Below are 21,131 nucleotides of genomic sequence, written 5' to 3' on the forward strand. Positions count from 1 at the left end.
CAAGTCCAAATATTATTAGTCGGAGTGGTTTTCTCTGAATGTAAGGATGTTTATTATGAAGCTGTTAGTAGAAAGATGTAATCTAGCTTGTAGGGCTGAATATTAGTTACTGGCCTTTCGATGGACTTAGAATACTGTAACCGTTACTTAGAATGTAACCGTTTAAATCAGCGGTACGGCGGGAAATAACTTCAATTTTTACATTTCCTACAGTTTCTAGCATGGATTCCTTTTTGTTCTTCAGAAATTTTACGCTCTTTTTTTATTTTTAATTGACTTGTGCAATATTTATTAAATAATATCTAACAACGAAAGATTCTTTTAACAGAGAGGAATTTCCTAAAATACTAAATTAAAAAATATATTTTCCAGAGTTTAAATTATTATTTTGAATGTGCTGAATAGCTTTTTTATTGAAATTTTTATTTTATATTGAAATATTAAATGCGCTAAGTGATCTCAAAGACAATGTATACAGTAAGAGAATTAAAAATCTGATTTTTTTTTAACAACTGTTACGTTCAAAAATCATCTTTATAATGTTTATTCAAAATATTAAAAAATAATGAAAAAATCTAAACAAGCTTTAAATGACAATGTATTGATTTTCTAAATATATTTCACATTAAATGATTATAACATGGATTATCTTGATTATTATTTATAACATAAGCTGACAACACAGTTTTAGGAGTTTCCGTCACGCGGTTTTTTTCTGATGCACGGCTTACACACAACTTATTTTAAAATATTTTATTTAAACATAATATTTTTTTAAATTTAATTCAATGATTTGAACTAAAGTGTGCGCGCATACCGTATTTCATTCGCGCGGGTGTGATGGTACTAGCGGCCATTTTAAATAATTTTTTACACTTTAAATATTAATCGTGTATTTAATACTACCGCCTAGTCACAACATAGCAGACGATTACAGCAGCTATACGTCAGTGCTACACTAGCGCTTCTTGTGATGAGACGGGGTACTAATGATGCAGTATACCCACACAGCTGCAAATTTTAGAGCATTTCTTAGGGTGGGGATGCGATTTTTTTTTTTTTTTTGAAAAATTACTACTTTTTTATTATTAACAAATGTGCCAAAGAAAAATAAGATTTTAATTAGGCGAAATCTGGAAATACTCTGAGGGTGACTGCTCTACAGTCTCACTTGACTAAAGTTGAAAATTTAACGGCATCAATGCCCCATGTAAAGAAATAATCTGACCAAGTTTGGTCAAAATCAGTTTAACGGTTCTGGAAATATAAGGTGATCTAGGGTGCGACACCAAACATACACACGTACATACGAACATTTGGAAAATATCTATCCGATTTTTTGGATTCCTTAGGTGCCAAAACGTAAAGATCCGATGAAAACCACATATGCCAAAATCGGACCGATTACAATAGTTTCCTTTCTAAAGCTGTAGCTATCCTGTAGCGCTAGACTGGAAAATTAAATATGAACTCCAAACTCCAAAAAAAATAATAACTTCCTACATTTTCGAAAAACCGTTTTAAATCTAAATTTAAGTCATATACTTTCAAATGTATTGTGTTAATTTAGTAATGTATTCTAATAAAATAATATATTATTTTACGGTATTTTGAATTCAAAATATATTATTTTACGGTAATGAAGAATAAAGTAGTTTATAGTTCCAAAAACAAAAACCTATGTGACAATGAAATTCCAGGTACAAAAATGCAACTGCTTCATAAATACATACCGTTTTTTTTTACATTTTATTTTATCCATTATATTCTCATTTTTAACTGTAACATTTTGTAATTGAGTTACAATATTAACTCAATTAGCATTATTTTTCTTTTTTTTTTGTCAAATTATCTTAGAAATAAAGTTCATTAGCCTATAACATTTAGCCCACCGGATTGGTCTAGTGGTGAACGCGTCTTCCCAAATCAGCTGATTTGGAAGTGGAGAGCTCCAGCGTTCAAGTCCTAGTAAAGGCAGTTACTTTAATACGGATTTGAAAACCAGATCGTGTATACCGGTGTTCTTTGGTGGTTGGGTTTCAATTAACCACACATCTCAGAAGTGGTCGAACTGAGACTGTACAAAACTACATTTCATTTTCACTCATACATATAATCCTCATTCATCTCCGAAGTAATACCTGAACGGTAATTCCCGGAGGCTAAACAAGAAGAAAAAAAAAAGAAAAAAAGCCTGTAACACTTGTCTCATGCCCGCGTTATATAGTTGGGGTCGTATATTATTAGTTAATCAGTTTAATTTTAATTACCGTTTTAGTTAAACCGATACAAACAGTTTAATTGGTGGTGTCTAATACAGTAAGCAGTCTTCAAAATAGAACCGTAATATCTTTACTTTGCCTATATAAATAAGACACACCCGTTACTATAGCATAACATAATCAAAATAATTTCCCTGTGTGTATAATATTCCTTAAAATATTCTAAGCTTAGTGTTAACGATCTACGATTTTTGTACTTAATACAAACATTAATGCACATACAAAGATTATTATTATTATGTTATAATGAATATTATTTTTTCAACAAAACGAACAGTTTTCAGTCAGGTAGTTAAAAAATATTTCAGTAAATGTTATAAATGTTTCATTTTATCGAAGAAGCATTCGTTATACGTTTTTTTTTAAATTTAAATCTAATGATTTTTGTGTCGAATTAGACTGATGATGTGAAAATAAATGTTTTTATAAGTTTTAATATTTGAATAACTTGGCTGTTGAATAGAAGACTGATTACTAAAAACTGTGGATGAGTTTCTACATTTTTTGCTATTTTTAATTTTTGGAGCAGTTTTTACTTTCTAATACGAAGTAAAGGAAGTATTGTGATCGCGAAAAAATTAAGTTATCAGATTTCGACGGAAATATCCATTTCGACCGCCCCTGAATCCATTTTGACTAGTTTCGGCGTGACATCTGTAACATATATATCACTGATAACTCAAAAACGATTAGCTGTAGGTTGTTAAAATTTTGGATTTAGGACTGTTGTACCATCTAGTTGTGTAGTTTCCCTTTTGATGTCAATCGACTTGACCAAAAATGTCCAAAAAAAGTCCAAAATCCCAAAAGATTTAATTTCGGACTTTTTCTTAATTGCAGTTAAGTCCCATTGAAAGCTTTTCAACAATATATCATAAGTGGTATTTATTTTCATTGGTTCCAGAGTTATAGCCAAATAAAATTTTAATTAATGAAAATAATTAAAATAATTATTAACCTGCGTTTGTAAAAAAAATCTACAATAAATAATAATTCAATAATAACAATAAACATCTATATGTATATATATATATATATATATATATATATATATATATATATATATATATATGTGAAAAAAATCAGAATTTATTAGGGAAATCAAACTTTATGTACTTTTCATATTTTTAAATAATAGAAGGAATATATGTAATTTAATAGGCGTATAAGTAAGTCATGCACTGTCCACATCAGATTTCTTTCTTTTATAGTTGAGATTTTAAAATTATGAAACAAGACGTAATGTTTTGTTTGTTAATTACCAAGAAAAGTTACGCAAAAATTTATCGCGTTAACGTCTGTAGATCGGCTTTAATATAATTTACTACATTAGAATTTTTTCTTAGAAAGAGTGCTGTATTTTGTTGTCCACTAGCTAACGAAAATCGATGAGTTAATTTCAGTTGTTTTCATCAATACATGTTTTTTCAACGAGAGACGTCTATCCAGTACGCAAAATTTCATGCCCAAATTTGACTTCTTCTAACTTTTTAGACTCAAAGTTCTTTCTTTCTTTTTCCTGTTTAGCGTCCGGTAACTACCGTTTAGATAATTCTTCAGAGGATGAATGAGGATGATATGTATGAGTGTAAATGAAGTGTAGTCTTGTACATTCTCAGTTCGACCATTCCTGAGATGTGTGGTTAATTGAAACCCAACCACCAAAGAACACCGGTATCCACGATCTAGTATTCAAATCCGTGTAAAAATAACTGGCTTTACTAGGACTTGAACGCTGTAACTCTCGACTTCCAAATCAGCTGATTTGGGAAGACGCGTTAATCACTAGACCAACCCGGTGGATAGACTCAAAGTTCTAACTTCCTCTAATCTGACTTTCCTCCAACAGTTTTAGCATTTATTATTAAAGTTGAATGTTTCTTTTAAATAGATGACATTTATGCTAACCTATCCTCACTGAGGTAAGTATTTACTTACCTCATCACGTTTCGATGTTGTTAAACTTAATTTGGGGTTTAAGTAAGGTTTGAGTCGATGACTTATTTGTTCCCAGTATTTCCTTATTATTTACAAAAGTCGAAATTATATAAAATAATATTTTTTTAAAGTTTTTTTGTTAATTTAAAAAAATTAATATTAATTGTGTAGAATTAATTAGTTTTGTATAGTAAAACTGAACTATTTCATCAGTGCATTTTAAAGGCTATTTCTAAAAATGAATAAAAACCCTATTTCATTTTCATCAACATTCCCACATAATTTAAATTTAAAATTATTACAATTTAAATTATATTCTTATATCTTTTCCACTTATTAAAATAGTATAATTTCTAATTATTTTTTGTGTCGTGGAAACGAAAATATGAATTATTTTTTTAAAGTGTTGTAACTGGAACCCCATACACAAGGAAGGTTTAATTTAGGTGATATAGTCAAAAAAATATATAGGAATATTTTATCCAACGGGAATTTTTCAATTCAAATCCAAAAGTTATTTTTTTATTGGTTATTGAATGTTATTAATTTTGGGATTTTTTTTAATGAGCTTAATGTAAAATTTTAATGCGTTTTCATTTATGATACACTGAAGCTTCATATTTGTATGCTGAATAAAACGAAAAATTGAAAAAATAAATAAATAAGATTCTAAAAGAAATCCTTCAAAGAATCGCAAGTATGGTCTCCAAGGTTCCCGTGTAAAAATATAATTCATTAAAAACATTTTAGACTTTTCCAAATGTATTCCATTCAACAACAATCAAATCTCTAAAGTCAGAAAATTTAAGTACCGCGGGGAAACCATCACGCCTAACATTTCCGAAAAAGCAACGACGAATGAACGAGCACGCAAACTGATACACCCATACGACCTCACCCGCTACAATAAAAATGGATCTCTCTCGATGTCAACATCCGCTACTGCTAGACCGTCATCCATTTCGATAGTTTGTGTGGAGCAGATTGCCTGGGTTCAATAACAAAATGTGACACCCAAGTAGTTAAACCCAAAGGAAGAAAGATACTCAAAAAAAAAAATAGTTCTAAAGAAAACCGATGACAACTACTAATTCCAAACTAACAAGGAACTCTACACCTACTGTGAAAAACTCATTGACATAATCCGAAACGCAATATCCAAATCTACGGCCACTTTCTTGCATGAATGATGTAAAATTAACGAAACGTATCCTTACGTACATCAAATCTCAGAAGAACGATAGATTGATCGACGATATTCATAAACATATAGAAGAACATCACTGATGAAGAAATAAAACACATCTCGTGACAAAATCAAAAATTCAGAGGGGTTTCAAGAACTAAGAAAACAAGTCAACGACAACTTGGTGTGGTCTGAGGAGAAAAAACAGTTTTATTCACAAAAATGAAAAAAATTACTAGAGTAAAAGATTAGAATTCATATTTAAAGTTGTTCTCGCGGTCCATAGATGGGGTAAATCGAAGAAAAAATTATAAATCTGAAATTAATTTTGCAGTACGATATTATTTATGCACAACATTTTTTTTTTTCTTTGGATTATATAGCATTGGCTGCAGTGGTTATTAGTCATGTAAAATCATTATACGTATCTGGCCGGATGAAACATTAATTATGCTTCTGGTCAAAGTAATATATTTGTAAAACATTTTCGAAATTAGTGTACTTTCCTCTTAGTCTGCTGTTACGACAGGTACAGGAAACACCAGGGGACTATTATATCCTACCACCTGCTTCTCCATCGGTAGGAAGAATTAGTATTTTCCTTTCAGTTAACTGTTTTTTAAAAATATATAAATAAGCCAAATCGATCAATATATTATAAAAAAAATTATTTAATTAAATGTTACGGGTAGAAAAAGAGAACGTAAGTTCTGATTATTGCAATAATCGTAAATATTAATAATTGGTAATGTCTAAAATTCAATGTTAGCAATAAGAAAATAAGGCTGTATTTTTTGATAAAGTTAATGTTTTTTCCGAAAAATTGACCATATATAACTTTAAAGAAAATAACATGTATGTAATATGTTAAGAATTTTTTAATTACAAATCGAAATTTACAATAAATTCCTTCCTACCGCATTCATTAGTAAACTATAGTTAAATATTTTTTTTAATACCATATGAAATTTACAATTCTTGTAATGCAGTACTGCGTAATGATACTTTTTTCAGATTAGATTTATTAATAGATGAAAAAAGAGTTCTGTATTAAATGAAATTAGAATTATTTGATAATTTTTTTTTCAGTTATGTGCTTAATCATACGAGTAACTTAGTTATAAATCTTCTTGAAAACGAAAAAATATTATTCTTATCTTATCTTTTGTTATTGGGTCTATATAACTTATACATATGTATATATCATAGATTTAATTAAAATAAAAAAAGTAGCAATAATGATTAAAATTAAAAGCATTTTTTAAAAAATCCAGTTAAAACAAAATGACTAAGTAAATTTCATTTGATCTTTTTTAAGATAGCCTGATTTCATAAATTATTAAGAATAGTTTTTTGTTAAATAAAAATACATTTTTTAATTTTTTTCTATATCTTAAGTCACTTTTTTGTTGCATTTAAGCATATTTAAAAAAAAACAGCTAATCGAATTGAGTTAAAATTTAACTAAAGCAATGTTTTTCCCCTGGAATAGTTTAAGCAAATTTGGTTTTTAGACTTTTTTTTAACTGCAGTAATAAGCCATCATTGAGAGCTTTTCAACCATATATCATGACTGGTACTTATTTTCATTGGTTCCAGAGTTATAGCTAAATAAAATTTTAATTAATGAAATATTTAGATCTTAAAAGGGGAAGGCACATCGGTTCGAATCAGACTTCATTTCCTTTTTTTTTTTTAATTTAAATATATTGATTTATTAATAATTATTAACCTCTGATTTTAAAAAAAAACATTACAATATATAATAATTCAATAATAACAAAAAGAGAAAAATTATAAATGAAATAAAATTTTATGTACGTTTCATTTAAAAAAAATGTGTATGTGTAATTAGTTGGCGTACAAGGAAGTCATGTGGTATCCACATCAGAATTTTTTAACAGTCGAAACTGATGTTTTCTGTTAAGCTTTTAAAATATAAATATACCTAATGTAAAATTCTCAATAAAATACTAATGTTTAATATTTTAACTAAGTTTAATTTTTTTTTTTACAAGTGAAAAATTTAAAACTTGGTTAAAATAAATTCCAACCATTATATAACTTTTCTACAAACAAGATTTTAAGTACGAAAATAAATCGATAAATCAAACAAAGTTGGCAAAAATATTAATTAATTTATTTAAACGCCGTTAATTTCTATTATTAAAATTTTTTAAATCTAATTTTCTTTGACGTCCTTAACTGCCGACAGAATGGTAGGGGTTATTGATATGTTTATTTATTCAATGCTCAATCTATTGGTAAAATATTATTAAATTTTTATAATCATCATTTTTTTTAATAATCAATCAGTTTCTTACACACTCTTGAATGTGGTCAATTAATAACAGAACCTTCACTTATACAAATAACATACATAGGATTTCATCCTGAAAAGATGTTCTACAAAGCAGTCATGACCCGTAGTCACCCTGAAGACTGCCACAAATTCACTTCGAAGATTGTCATCAGGAATTATATCCTTACCATTAATAAGATCTATATTCTGTTTACTATTCATCTGAGTTGTTAGATAATTCAGGAACTTTCCTTAAAACGTATGGAGTGGTAAGTCAAGCTAACGTTTTAGTCATCATTATATGTAAGCATCCTTGCTTTCCCAACGAGACAGCCTTCTTATTTCCTAAGAATTCAATATGAGATGGTATCCGTTGAAAAATAAATGAAACGGTAACGTCACCTAATCTACGAACAGACTGCCTAATTTTCGATATTCATGACATTATTGAGAGACGAAACGACGAGATTTCTTGGAGGGCAGATTTAGAATTACGAGTACAAAACAGTACAACTTTCTTGGACATTTCAGATCTTGCCAACTGCTGTTGGCCAGAAGTACGTAATGGTTATTGTGGAAGTACGAGATTTTCTACGCTGAAAAGAGGAAAAAACTCCCGTCTTATCTCTTTGATCTTCTGTATAAAAAACCCTTTTGAGTTTTTAAACGACGTTTATATGGGGCATATTTATGCCATTAGTCGTCAAAAGACAATCTATTTAATTTCTCTGGAATGATTAGCGATTCTTCAGTATGAAAAATTATTGTGATATATTATTTTGCGTTTTTTGTTATTTTTTTGTATTACTCGTCAAAGTTTAGAAAGCGTTAACACATAGACGCATAAGAGTTTCTATCTGGGGATTCTGAAGTAGCGTTTAATGGTTAGACATGTATCTGACTTATGACCGATAGCAGAGTGTGATAGCCTTAATTTCCGTCTTTCATCAAAAAGATTTCGGATACGAATTTCGAATTATATTTCATATATTCTCTTTATTAGGCTGGATACTCTTGTCTAATAAATGTATTAGGAAAGTAAGACTCCAGCCTAATACAGGAATAAAAAATTTGGAAAATATCCCGAGTATGCTCAAAAAATAATGAGAAAAATGGATATAAAATTTACATCCGTTAAGATCAAAATTTAGAATAAATACATATTTTTCACTATTCTTTCAATTTTTTTGCTCTATATCTTTGTATACAAAATAATTTTTAATTTCACGCTGCATGACTATAATTTTGCGATATCTACTAGAAAATACCGCTATTAAAACAAACTGAAGAAGAATTAATGTATAGTATATCCTGAATATTGAACGTTTTCTCTAAAAGGTTTTCTTCATTTAATTTCTCAAACATGGTTACCGCTGATATATATTTAATTAATTATTAAAAAATGAAAATCTACGTTACCAGTAAATTAAGTGTGACTCGACATTTTCGGTTTATTTCAAAACCATCATCATGAGTTAAAATTTGAGTATACTGTTACAATGTAAATAGTCACGCCTACATAAGTATTTTAACCTTTGACATTATTTTAATTTTTTAACTTAACTGTAATATTTTAATTCTTGATGACGGTTTTGAAATAAACCGAAAGATCTCGAATCACACTTAATTTGCTGGTAAAGTGGATTTTCATTTTTTAATAATTTTCTTCACTTAAAAAAAAAGCAATACAATACAGGTGTTCCTCCACCCAGCTTTTTCTGATGTCCCGGTGTTCTTTGGTGGTTGGGTTTCAATTAACCACACATCTCAGGAAAGGTTGACCTGAACTTGTACAAGATTACACTCATGAGGATGAATCCTCATCATCATCTGAAGTAATACCTTACGGTGATTTCGGAGGCTAAGAAAAAGAGAGAGAGAGAGAGAGAGAGACGACTGCAGCAGCTGTACATCAGTGCTACACTAGCGCTTCTTGTGGTGAGAGGAGGTACTAACTGTACCTCCTGTGAGACACTCTGTACTCACTCACCCATTAGTTTATTTAGAGCATTTTTTGGGATGAGGTGCGATTTTTCAAAAAAACGTTTTTGGAGATATTATTATTTTTTAATTGTTAAAAAATGTGTTTAAGAAAAATAAGACCTTAATCAGGCGAAATCTTGAGATACTGACCTTGCTCTACAACCTCACCCCCTTGACCTTTTAAGTTGAAAATTTAATAACATCAATGCCCCATATGTAATGTGACCAATTTTGGTCAAAATAGGTTCAGTAATTCTGGAGATATAAGGTGATTTAGAGGAGATTTAACACCGAACACACACACGTATATACGAACATTAACATCCGAAAAGTTTCCATCTGTTTTTTTGATTTTTTTTTGGGGGGGTTCCTTAGGTGTCAAAACGTCAAGATCGGATGAAAACCGCATATACCCAAATTGGACCGGTTACAATACTTTTCCTTCTATAGCGCTAGGCGGGAAAGTAAATAAATATGAAAATTTTTCCCATAAAAAAAATATTTATGTAAAGAAAATGGATATATTTAAACAATACGAGTATATTTTACGTATGATAATTTTCCTTTAAAAAAAAATATTAACATTATGTTTATTACCTTTTATTAGGTTGACATAAGAAATAGTATTCTATGTATATGGCCAAATTTATTCCGCACGACCGCAAAAACTAATTTAAAAAAATGGACCTATAACATTTTTTTACGCAATAGATACTCGTAGATAAAATTAGTAGGATGCAAATAAACGGGAAAAGATAGCCTTACACATACCTGATTCGAAATAACCTGAGAAATTGTATGATAAAGTCATAATTACAACAAATAAATAATGTATAGTTAACAAAATAATGTACGTAAATTTTATATTACATGAATACTAAGTTAGTGTAGCTCAGTATTGAATCATTCAAATCGTAAAACTTTTCAATATCGACTTCGTTGTCGGTGATCCGACAGCTAAATTTATTATTATTATTATTCCTAATGTGTACGTTACAATCTGTTCAACTACTGAACAATACGTAACTCCCCGATGACCGAATGAGATGAGAATAATATGTACGATATATAAATAGGTGTAGTCTTGCACAGACTCGGTCGACCGCCACTGAGTTTGTGGTTAATTGATCCCGACCAACAAAGTACACTATCCATTATCTGCAATTCAAATCCGTACTAAAGTAACTAACATTTATTAAGATTCAAACCTCAGAATCTTCGATTGGGAAAATCAGCTGTTAAACAAGCGATTTACGAATACGAGTTTACCACTAGATCAGCCCGGTAGGCTCATTAGATAAATTTGAATTACATTCAATAAGAATTAACTTTACTATTATTAATAATTATAAATTGATATGTGTCAAGAACTTATTAACAACCAAAACGTTCTTGTACCATGTTAGACGGAATATTATCAGAATATTGAAAAGGAAAGTTTATTTTATTTCATACAGTTTTAAAAAAAACCTTATTTATTAATATAATATTATATTATATATAGATCGGATTCCAAAGTAATCGCGGTTATAATAAAAAATTAATTGAATTTTCATAAACATTCATATATCAAAGTTAAGATTTACGTTTAAAATTTATTCTATTTTTTGTTTGCTGAAATTCATTTAAACAAATGTTGGTATTTCTCGTATTTGTTAAAGTAGTAACACAAGCTAATTTTGTTATTCCCTTTATGATGTTTCTTTTTGTTAAACAGATAATCTCACTATTACACAAAGAGAAATGTCTTTTTCATTTGTTCCCGATAATCGTGGAAACTACTGAACCAATTATTACAAAATTTTAAGTGTAGCTTTCTTATGACCCCTGGAATGTTTACCACAATTCAAAGTTCACTAAACCATAAATAAAAAATAAACGTGTAAATTAATAACCTAAACGGGCTAATGATTAGCTGTTGATGCCCGCTCTTTCATAACAAAAAAAAAATAAAAAATAAAAAAATCAAATAAAAAACTTAAATTTTCCATACCGAGCATTGTCTTAGACAATATCGACTTTATCAGAAAGTTAAGTTGTTTAATAAATTTAATGTTATTATCCATAAAACATCAGTTTATATTATTATCGTAGTACGCGTAAAAACAAATTAGTGTGATAATAGGATTAAAGGGAATGACGACTATTTACACATTAGAAAACTACAAATTTTGAGCAATATTGATATCGAGTTCTTCCGAAAGTTATTATCATGTGATCTAATACGTTTAATATCATTGTTGAATCTGGCAAAACTCATCCTCGTGCTAACAAAGCAGCACTCTGTACAGATTTTTATCCTGAACTAAGAATTTCTATCAGGGTAAGCCGTACATATAATCGGCATAGATTCCACTTTCAATTTATAATACTTTTGAAATATTAAATTAATTATTTATATATCATATAATGTTTATTATAATTGAATTATGAACTGGAACTGTTACTGACTGCAATTGTGCAAGAATAATGCGATTGCCATTTGTAAGCGACTGGCTGGAACTGAACAAGAGTGATGACTGAAAAATGAATAATGAATGACCACAAGAATGACGATGAACTTGCTTAAATAATATTGCGGGAGCCGCTGCTTCGTCAGGAGCCGCTGAAGAATCGTCAGTACCCGAATGCATACGAAAGGAGCCGAGTGTACTGTAACAATCTGACCTAAGCCGTAGATAACTAAATTTTAAAATCCTATTAAATATATTAAAGCTCAAAATTTAAACGATAATAACAAAATATAAGTTTGTAAAGAGTATTTAGAAATTAAAGAAACTAGTATTTCTTTATTATCACTTTATCTGACACTTTAATAATTATATTATAATTTTTTTTGTATTTTTAACACAACGTTGGTACTGTTATATTTCTAGCGAATCCCTCGTAATCGCTTCTAAAAATTTTATTAATAATTTACATTTAAATTTAATTTGAGTTTAATAATTTGTCCGAATTAAATTTTTTAAAGTAAGGTTATTAAAAAAAATAATGAAAAACCAATTACAATTTCAAAATGGTTTCCCCGATTTTCAAAAAATATCTAAGAAACAAATATATCTTTTTAGATAAATTAGATATATTAAATTCAAAGACAATACGACAATGGACGCACCCTCCGTTGGTACACCAGTGCCGGAACGCCGATCTGGTGCCGCTTTTGTGAGAGAAATAAAAAATTGTCCTTCAACATAGAATTTGTTTTAAATTAAAGCCTCGCCTACGTTTATTTTAACATTAAACATTCAGTGTTTTCCTATCTCTTAATAAAAGATATTATTACTTCATTAAACGGTGTGTGACAAAGGACATTCCCGTAATTATAAAAATTAGACCGCATGAAAATTGTCCTTGCTTTTGGATGTCCATAGAAAAACGATGACAATTAGCTAAAAATCTAATTCACGAAAAAGAGTTAAATATTTGACGTGAAAACGTTTTGCTTCTTATCAATGTAAACATGAAAATGAATGTGCGGTTTTCATAATATTGTCATGTAGCCAGCCGCCTGCGTCTGTGAACCATTTTCTTCCACTCTGCTATAATGTAAAATCAGACGTTTCGGTACTGAAAAATTAACTAGTGTACCCTTGTTTATTACATTTTCAACAATTTAAAAAAATATATATTATTCCGAAATCATCATGCGGTGTATAAATAATAAGTTATTTGATAGTGAATTTCAAATATCTATACACTACAACATTCCATAAATAATATGCATGATAATAGTTGTAGAATAAAAAAATATATGAATGCATATATGTACATATAAACTCAGTATAATTGTTTTAAAAAGAAAGATAAAGATATTAACAAACGTAATTAAAATAAATTTGAATATCATTTAGAAAATCGATATATGAAAATTAATATGAATGAGTTTAAAATAGATTTAATGAATTTTAATGAGTAATGTATTAAACTCTTCGTCAATATATATATATTTTCCGAGTTACCCAGGGAATATGCCAATTAAAGAGAAATGTATAAAAATTTTTTAAGATTGAAAATTTAATTTAGTATTTTTTAAACCCCTGAATCCTATTCCGGGTCATCAGAAATTATACGGGGTTTTTAACTTCTTATTTAAAGAAAAAAATTATTTGCTTGTTTGATTTTAGATAAATTTTGCTTAAAACCTATCAAAATGCTCTCTCTTTTCGTACCTAAATTTTCTGTTAATTTTTAATACATTATTATTTAAATTATCATGTAATTATTAAGTAAATAAAAGTACATTAATATTAAAACTAATTAATTTATAATTGCATAACGTTTTTTATAATTAGGTTGTTTGTTGTAGAATTTTTAATTGAAAAAAAACCTAGTATCAGAACGTCAAATCTTTTAGTTCCTTGAAAAAATTGCCACATGTATCGTACAAAGAATTAGTTTATTTCATCTTAATTTCTTTTTAATTTAATTTTTCAAAAAAATTAATTACGGTCAATAATTTCAGCATCTTCTTTATACAAATCTTCTTCTTTATCTCCTTTTGTTATTTAATTATTTTAACTTACTACTTAATTTCTTTTGTGGCTGTTTTCAGATGATCAATTCTACCAAACCTCTGTAAAACCCTAGTTACAATTATATAATTATACAATTGATACAAGTTCAATTTTAATTATTTATTTTAATGAATGCTTACGTCGATTGATTTAATCGATGTCAATAGGAGGAGAAGGTTCTTCTTAATTCGAGCCTTGTTTTTCGTTCGTTTATGTATTTTGTTATTTTATTTGTTATTTATTTTTGTTGGTTTTTTCTTTATTTTGTTATTTAATTAAAATAAGAACGATATCCTTGCACAATAATTAAGTAATTTATGAAGAAGAAAGGATCATCCGAATATTAAAATTATTAAATTGACAAAAATTCAAATTTTACACCTGTTTAAATGTTTGAATCAAATTAAAACATTATACCAGATTCAAGTCTACGGACTTAAAATAAGGTAATTAATTTGTTATAAAATATTCTTGAAGGGTTTTTATATGTTATTTTCCAGTTCATTTCTTTATTCATATGTGATTCTTTACATAAAATTGAAAGAAAAATTAAAGACTTTTTATTTTAGTTAAAAAATTATACGTAAATGTAAAAATATATTGTAGCACTGAAATGGATACCGTGATTAAATAAATTATTAATAATAGATACTTGAAAAAATACGGTATTTTCTATGTCGGACATAATTTTTACCATAAAACAATTTTTTTTATCCGGAGATTTATAAAATTATCAACGAAAAGACAAGTGTTTGACTTATATTCATCAATGTTTCTATTAACGCAAGAATTGCTAAAATCGTCTAAGTACAAAATTTAAATCTATTAGATTCATTTAAAAAAAAAACCTAAGGTTATATTTTTAAATGATTATCAAACCACATTTTAATTGTTCTGCTGAAAAAATTAGCGAGGAAATTTTTATTTATTTGTTAATTTTACGAAAATTGAAAGGATTTGGGAACGTCCATTTATTTATTTATTTTTGTTAGAATATTAAAATTATATCCATCATTAATCAAAACTGGAGTTTTTTTTAATAAAAAAAAAAAAATCCATATTTCATTAGAATACTACTACTACTGTAGGCCTGAACTTAAAAGCATAAGAGACTATTTAATAATAATTATTGAAAGCTTGGATGTCGATAGCTCCAAATTGTGTACGAATATTTTATTTTATCAACCTTTTCATAAAAAGTGCAAAATTTCTCTACATTTGTTCAATGATGATGTCGGTCACACCGATATAAATTAGTTTTTAAATAATGATAAATTTGAATTAATTAACAAGAATTTTTGCCGAAAAATTGTAAATACGTAAAAATAAATTTTAAACTAATTATTAAAAGAAAGAAAATATTATGACTATGATTGCGTGCAAAAAATATCCATTTCTAATTATTTCTTTTGTCTATGTTAAAACATGACGTAATATAATCTAACTTAAGTACCTTTCATTAAACCATATCGGGACGACTTCTTAACGAATAAAATAATAATAGTTGGAAACTTTCAAGAAGTAAGTTAAATATGTGTTATATATATAAGCGCCTAGAAGCATAAGTAACATTTTTTGAATGAAAGAAAATAGAAAAATTGTTTTTTTTTGTTTTTTTATTATAAATAAACACTAAACTTTGATTTTTAAGTGTAGAAATTATTTAATATTGTTGAAGGAAGATAAATGTAAAAACTCCTAAATAAATTTAAATGAAGCTAGGAAAACATCTAATTGTAAAATATCTTTAGATAAAACAAACGTGATAGCGTTCTGTGAGGTTGAACTTGTTAGAACAAAGATGATATTGGATGATAAAAGTCCTAGAAGAAGGGATCGATTTTAATTATTTGCGTTTTAATATCTCACTAATATCTAACAAAGGAATAGAGGAAAAATAACATACATTAAATATGTACTATCATTAATTAGACATAAATAACAAAAAGTTTGCACTCTATGAAAAATTCGGTAAAATAAAATAGTCAGATACAATCTTCAGCTATCAACGTTCAAGCTTTGAATTATTATTAAGTAGCCTCTATTGTCTTAAGTTCAACACTACAGTGGTGAATTCAGTTCATATTGTAATGATAATGGATTTTTTTTATCTAAAAAAAATATAATTTTATTACCCCAAAAAAAAAATAAATAAAAAATGTACACTCTCAAAATCCAGTTAAATTTTGTAAATTCAAAACTATGAGTAAATATTTTCTTGATAATTTTTTCAGCAGAACAAAATCTGCTTTGATATTCATTTAAAAATAACTTAAGGATTTTTTTTTTAATAACTTTAATAGATTTAAATTATGTACTTTATAGATTCTTTTAACAATTTTTGCCTTAATCGTTGATAAACTTAAGTCAAAGATTGTTCTTTTCGTTGCTAATTTTAAACTTAACTTATAACTTTTTATAAAGTGAAACATCTTTATTATACGAGCTAGAAATATGGACAACATCAATAGGAAATAGAAATTCGGTTCAGATTAGAAAAATTCGTTTTTCTAAAAAGCGATTAACAAAATTCTTTAGGAATGTGTTGTTTTAACAATGAAAACATTCGAGAACAGTTATATGCAGAACCATTTAACGATAAAATAAAACAGTATCGGGGTGATTTGATGAAGAGACCATTTCAATTTGTACCTAGAGATGACGCAGATTGGGTAGACCGAGGCTGCGTTCACGGAACAATTATGCGTCCTAATCTTTGAAGGAAAAAGAGGAATATAAAAATTAAGAGCTAGTCTTAAGATTAGAATAGTTTATTAAGAAACAGATCAAACTTTTAATCTCATTTATTGATTTTAAAAATTACAAAAACGTTTTTAATATTACTTTTCCCGCCGTGTATTAATAAATTATTATAAACAGAACAAAATATTTTTAGTTTCCTATTGGGAAGTATTTTCTTTCTAAAAATTTACTTGGGTGGCTAGAAAAATTATACTCATTTTAATGTAGCTGATTCATGAATGTAAAATTCTTTTTTTATTTTTACCTAATCACGCTTGAAATATTCAACGCAATTAAAAATAAAATTCAACTAATTTTGAAACTTTTTCGTTAACAAAATATAATCAATCAATATACAATGCGGAATTTAAGCTATTATATGAATAGCTGTAGGTTACTTTTACAATTTAACTTAATTTAAACGAAAAAAATGTGATGTGGACACCACGTGACTTCCTTGTACGACTGTTAAGTTACATATACACATTTTTAAAAGTACATAAAATTTTATTTCACTAATAACTTCTGAATTTTTCATTTTTTTATCGTTATGGTTGAATTATTAATTATTGTAATTTTTTGTTTTACAATAACAGGTTAATACTTATTAATAAATCAATATATTTAAACTAAAAAAGAAGTTAAAACAAAAAGAAAATAAAGACGGATTTGAACCGATGTGCCTTGCCCTTCTAAGATCCAAATATTTCATTAAATTCATAAATTAAAACTTTATTTGGCTATAACTCTGGAACCAATGAAAATAAGTACTACTTACGATATATCGTTGAAAAGCTCTCAATGATGACTTAATTACTGCAGTTAAAAAAATTCCCAAATCCATATATTTTTGATTTTGGGCTTTTTTGGACAGTTTTGGTACAGTCAATTGCAATCAAAAGGGAAAGCGCACAACTAGATGTTACAACAGTCCTAAATACAAAATTTCAATATTCTATTACTCATCGTTTTTGAGATGGAAGATACATACGTACAGACGTCACGCCGAAACTAGTCATAACGGATTCAGGGATTGTCAAAATGGATATTTCCATAGAAACCTGAAACCGAAATTTCTCGCGATTACAATATTTCGTTGTACGAAGTAATAATTTTGATAATAAAAGTATTTTAAATTTTACTTTTAAAATAATTTAATTAGAAAATTTAAGGTAAAAAAAAAACTTATATATATTCCCATACTACAGTCAGACTTAAAATTAAATCTATTACGAGACCGTAGCGGTTTGTTTTTGTACTTTATACTTTTTTCCTGCTTTTATCAAAACACAATTTTTTCGTTTCTTCAGAACGGAGAATTTTTCATACACTCAACATTTGTTTTAAGACCTAGCCATATTTTAAATGAAAAGTAGTAACTAAATAAAAAACAAGAAAAAAATAATTTTTTCAAAAATTTTGATATTTTTATGCCGATGTCTAATTAATTTAATTAAATTGTTTGTAAAATTTTATTTGTATTAACTTCTTAAGTATAAATAAATTAAGATAAATTTTATTAACCAGTCTCTTATATATAAATATATATAAGACCTATTTCATAGATATAAGATATAACCTATTTCACGTATAAGCTTTTTATTTTTCAACAGCTGGACTGATTTCAATGACTTTGTAAGTAAAATTCTTTTGTTGATATAGTAATAAGTTTTATTCAGATAACGCAATCGAAAAATTTTTTCAGGGAATTGTTATGCTGCTGTCTACACAGAAGTTATGAACTTTATTTTGATCGTCATCTTTGTTTAGAATCGGATAATTTAACGTAATAATATATACTCATTTACATCAATCTGATATTCAAAGTATTTTACGATAAAAACTAATAGAAATAGTTACTGGAAATATATGACTGAATAACAGGAATTATAATAATAATAGATAGTCGGGAACACGGGCTGTTCTGCAGCATCATTAAGTAAATTAACTTAAGTTATAATAGATAATTTATTTTATGGTTCTTAAGACCTTTCCAGACAACATTAGCTATAAGTCGACCCCGAGGTTTCATCTCCACTTCCTCATTTTTAAAAAAATTTGCGCGTGAAAGGGCAACGTAAAATCAGAGATCACATATACGTCCTTTCTTATATGTTAATTTAATTAACGTCCCTCAAAACGTTTTTAGGAATTGAACGATCAAAGTGGATGTAGGCTCATTTGGAGCCTACATAATCCACGTCAAAGTGGATTGACGTGATAAGAGCGTTTTAAAACCCGAATGTATTCTGTATTTCAATTAGTTGCTGAAATATCTCGATTTGAATGCCATTGAGGTTAGGCTTTAAGTATGAGAAAAGCTATGTTCGTCAAAATGTCTCTCACAATTTAGTGTACATATTCGATTCATTACAGCAATGATTTAATAATGTTTTAAGATTCCAACAAAGTCTGTAACTAAATTATTTAATGAATTGCAGGAAAACCAATTTTTTTTTTTTAATATATAGATTCTTACACTCCAGGGAAATTTATTTCATGCTTGTTTTACAATCTTGTTTAAAATACTTTTTGATTTTAAGTTTTTTCTACGGTTTTTTTTTTCATTTTTGAAGGCCTATCCAAATTAAGATAAAAACCTATTACCAATTAAATAAATTACACTGAAATTTCAAAATAAATTTTATTGTTTTTTTTTAAATTTGAAGTGGGTCAAATTAAATCTTTTTCGGTTGTTTTTTTAATTTTTGTTTAAAAAGTTAAAATTTAAAGATAGATTCAAATATTATTTTTTATTCTTCATTGCTTGTGTTATTTATTACAAATTTTTAAATCGGATTTTTATCATTTAAATATATTAATTTTTTTGCTTGCTTTTTGGAAAAATATCGAACGACTAAATAAAAGGATTAATGAATAAAAATAATAATGATAATAAAATGTTCGTACCTGAAGGTTTAGGAACATTTCTTTTAACTTGCATCCATTTATATGTCGGTACAGTGGTTGTTGGTTGTTGTTGATGTCCACGATGATGTAAAGGAAATTCAAAATGATCAGAAATATGGGTTGTCGATAATAATAATCTTCTGTTATCTTCTTCTTTTATGGTATGATGATATTCTTGCCCTATCGACATGGACGATTGTTGATGCGGATGATATTGACTTTGATCGATATCCGGTATAGTATGCTGATGATTATGTTGATAATCCGTCGCGTATGAAGTCATATTATGTAAATCATGATGTAATATATTTTCATGTTTATTCGTCGTCGTCGTTCTTGACGATGTAGGTGACGTATTATGTTGTTGATGATGGTGGTGGTGATGATGATGATAATGCGTACATTCCGGTAAATATTCTGATCCGTGATCCGGTTCTGTTTTTGGATTCGTCGTATAAGATCCGTAATCGAGATTCGTATAACTTAATCCGTTCGATGACGTTATTATATTGACCGAATCCTGTTGCTGTTGTTGTTGATTTTGATGCTGATGGTGTATCGATTGATAATAATTATGATTTTCTTGTGCGATATTATTTACACCGTTACCATTATTGCATGCCGTTACCGATACCGATGACGACGAGGAGGAAGTTGTAGAATTATGTACAGCGTAATCGGTAAAATCGTTATTCAAATAACCGTTATCGATCGGATAATACAATTGTCCGTATTTACCGTGTTCACTTCTAGTCGGTGATGCCGTGTAATGATCGTTAGATGAACTGTGTTCGTCGTAATTAACGTAAGTATTTTGATTATTCGTCGGCATCTCATCGTAATTACTAGCACTGCTACAATAAGTTTCATTATTTGAACTGTACATTCCCCCGTTACCTCCTGTTGTATACATACCTAAATTCATTGTCATCATTTTTATTAATTATTAACAGTTTTTACTATTATATAAATATTATAATTAAACTTTAAGTATAATAATATTAAACTTTTTTGACTAGAAGATATAACATAAATTCACAACCATTATTAAATACGATCACTTATATTTATTAGTTACTGTCATAAAATTTAAAAAAGGACTACTCTTTATTAATTAATATTTCGTCTCTTTCGATAGTCCGTATTATTTATACGTCCCAGAACTTTATTTATTGTAATTTTTAGCTTCACACATCACCTATTAATATATATACAAAATATTAGCAAATAACATCGTTTAGTAAATAAAGCTGTTATTTTTTATATAACGATAA

At 27.8% G+C, this 21,131-nt stretch overlaps 1 protein-coding gene across 1 annotated transcript in view; it reads right to left on the reverse strand.

The window, feature by feature from the left end:
- LOC142330721 (uncharacterized) overlaps positions 1–20,794 on the reverse strand; it is a gene marked incomplete at its 5' end in the record, with an annotated part of 163,899 nt that extends 143,105 nt beyond the window's left edge. Inside the window, one exon of the mRNA XM_075376167.1 lies at positions 19,858–20,794. Within this exon, the coding sequence (XP_075232282.1) occupies positions 19,858–20,794 (937 nt within the window). The remainder of the gene's footprint in view (positions 1–19,857) is intronic.
- Between the last annotated feature and the right edge of the window lie 337 nt (positions 20,795–21,131).

This window comes from Lycorma delicatula, chromosome 9 (genome assembly GCF_047948215.1).
Source record: "Lycorma delicatula isolate Av1 chromosome 9, ASM4794821v1, whole genome shotgun sequence".
Lineage (NCBI taxonomy): Eukaryota > Metazoa > Arthropoda > Insecta > Hemiptera > Fulgoridae > Lycorma > Lycorma delicatula.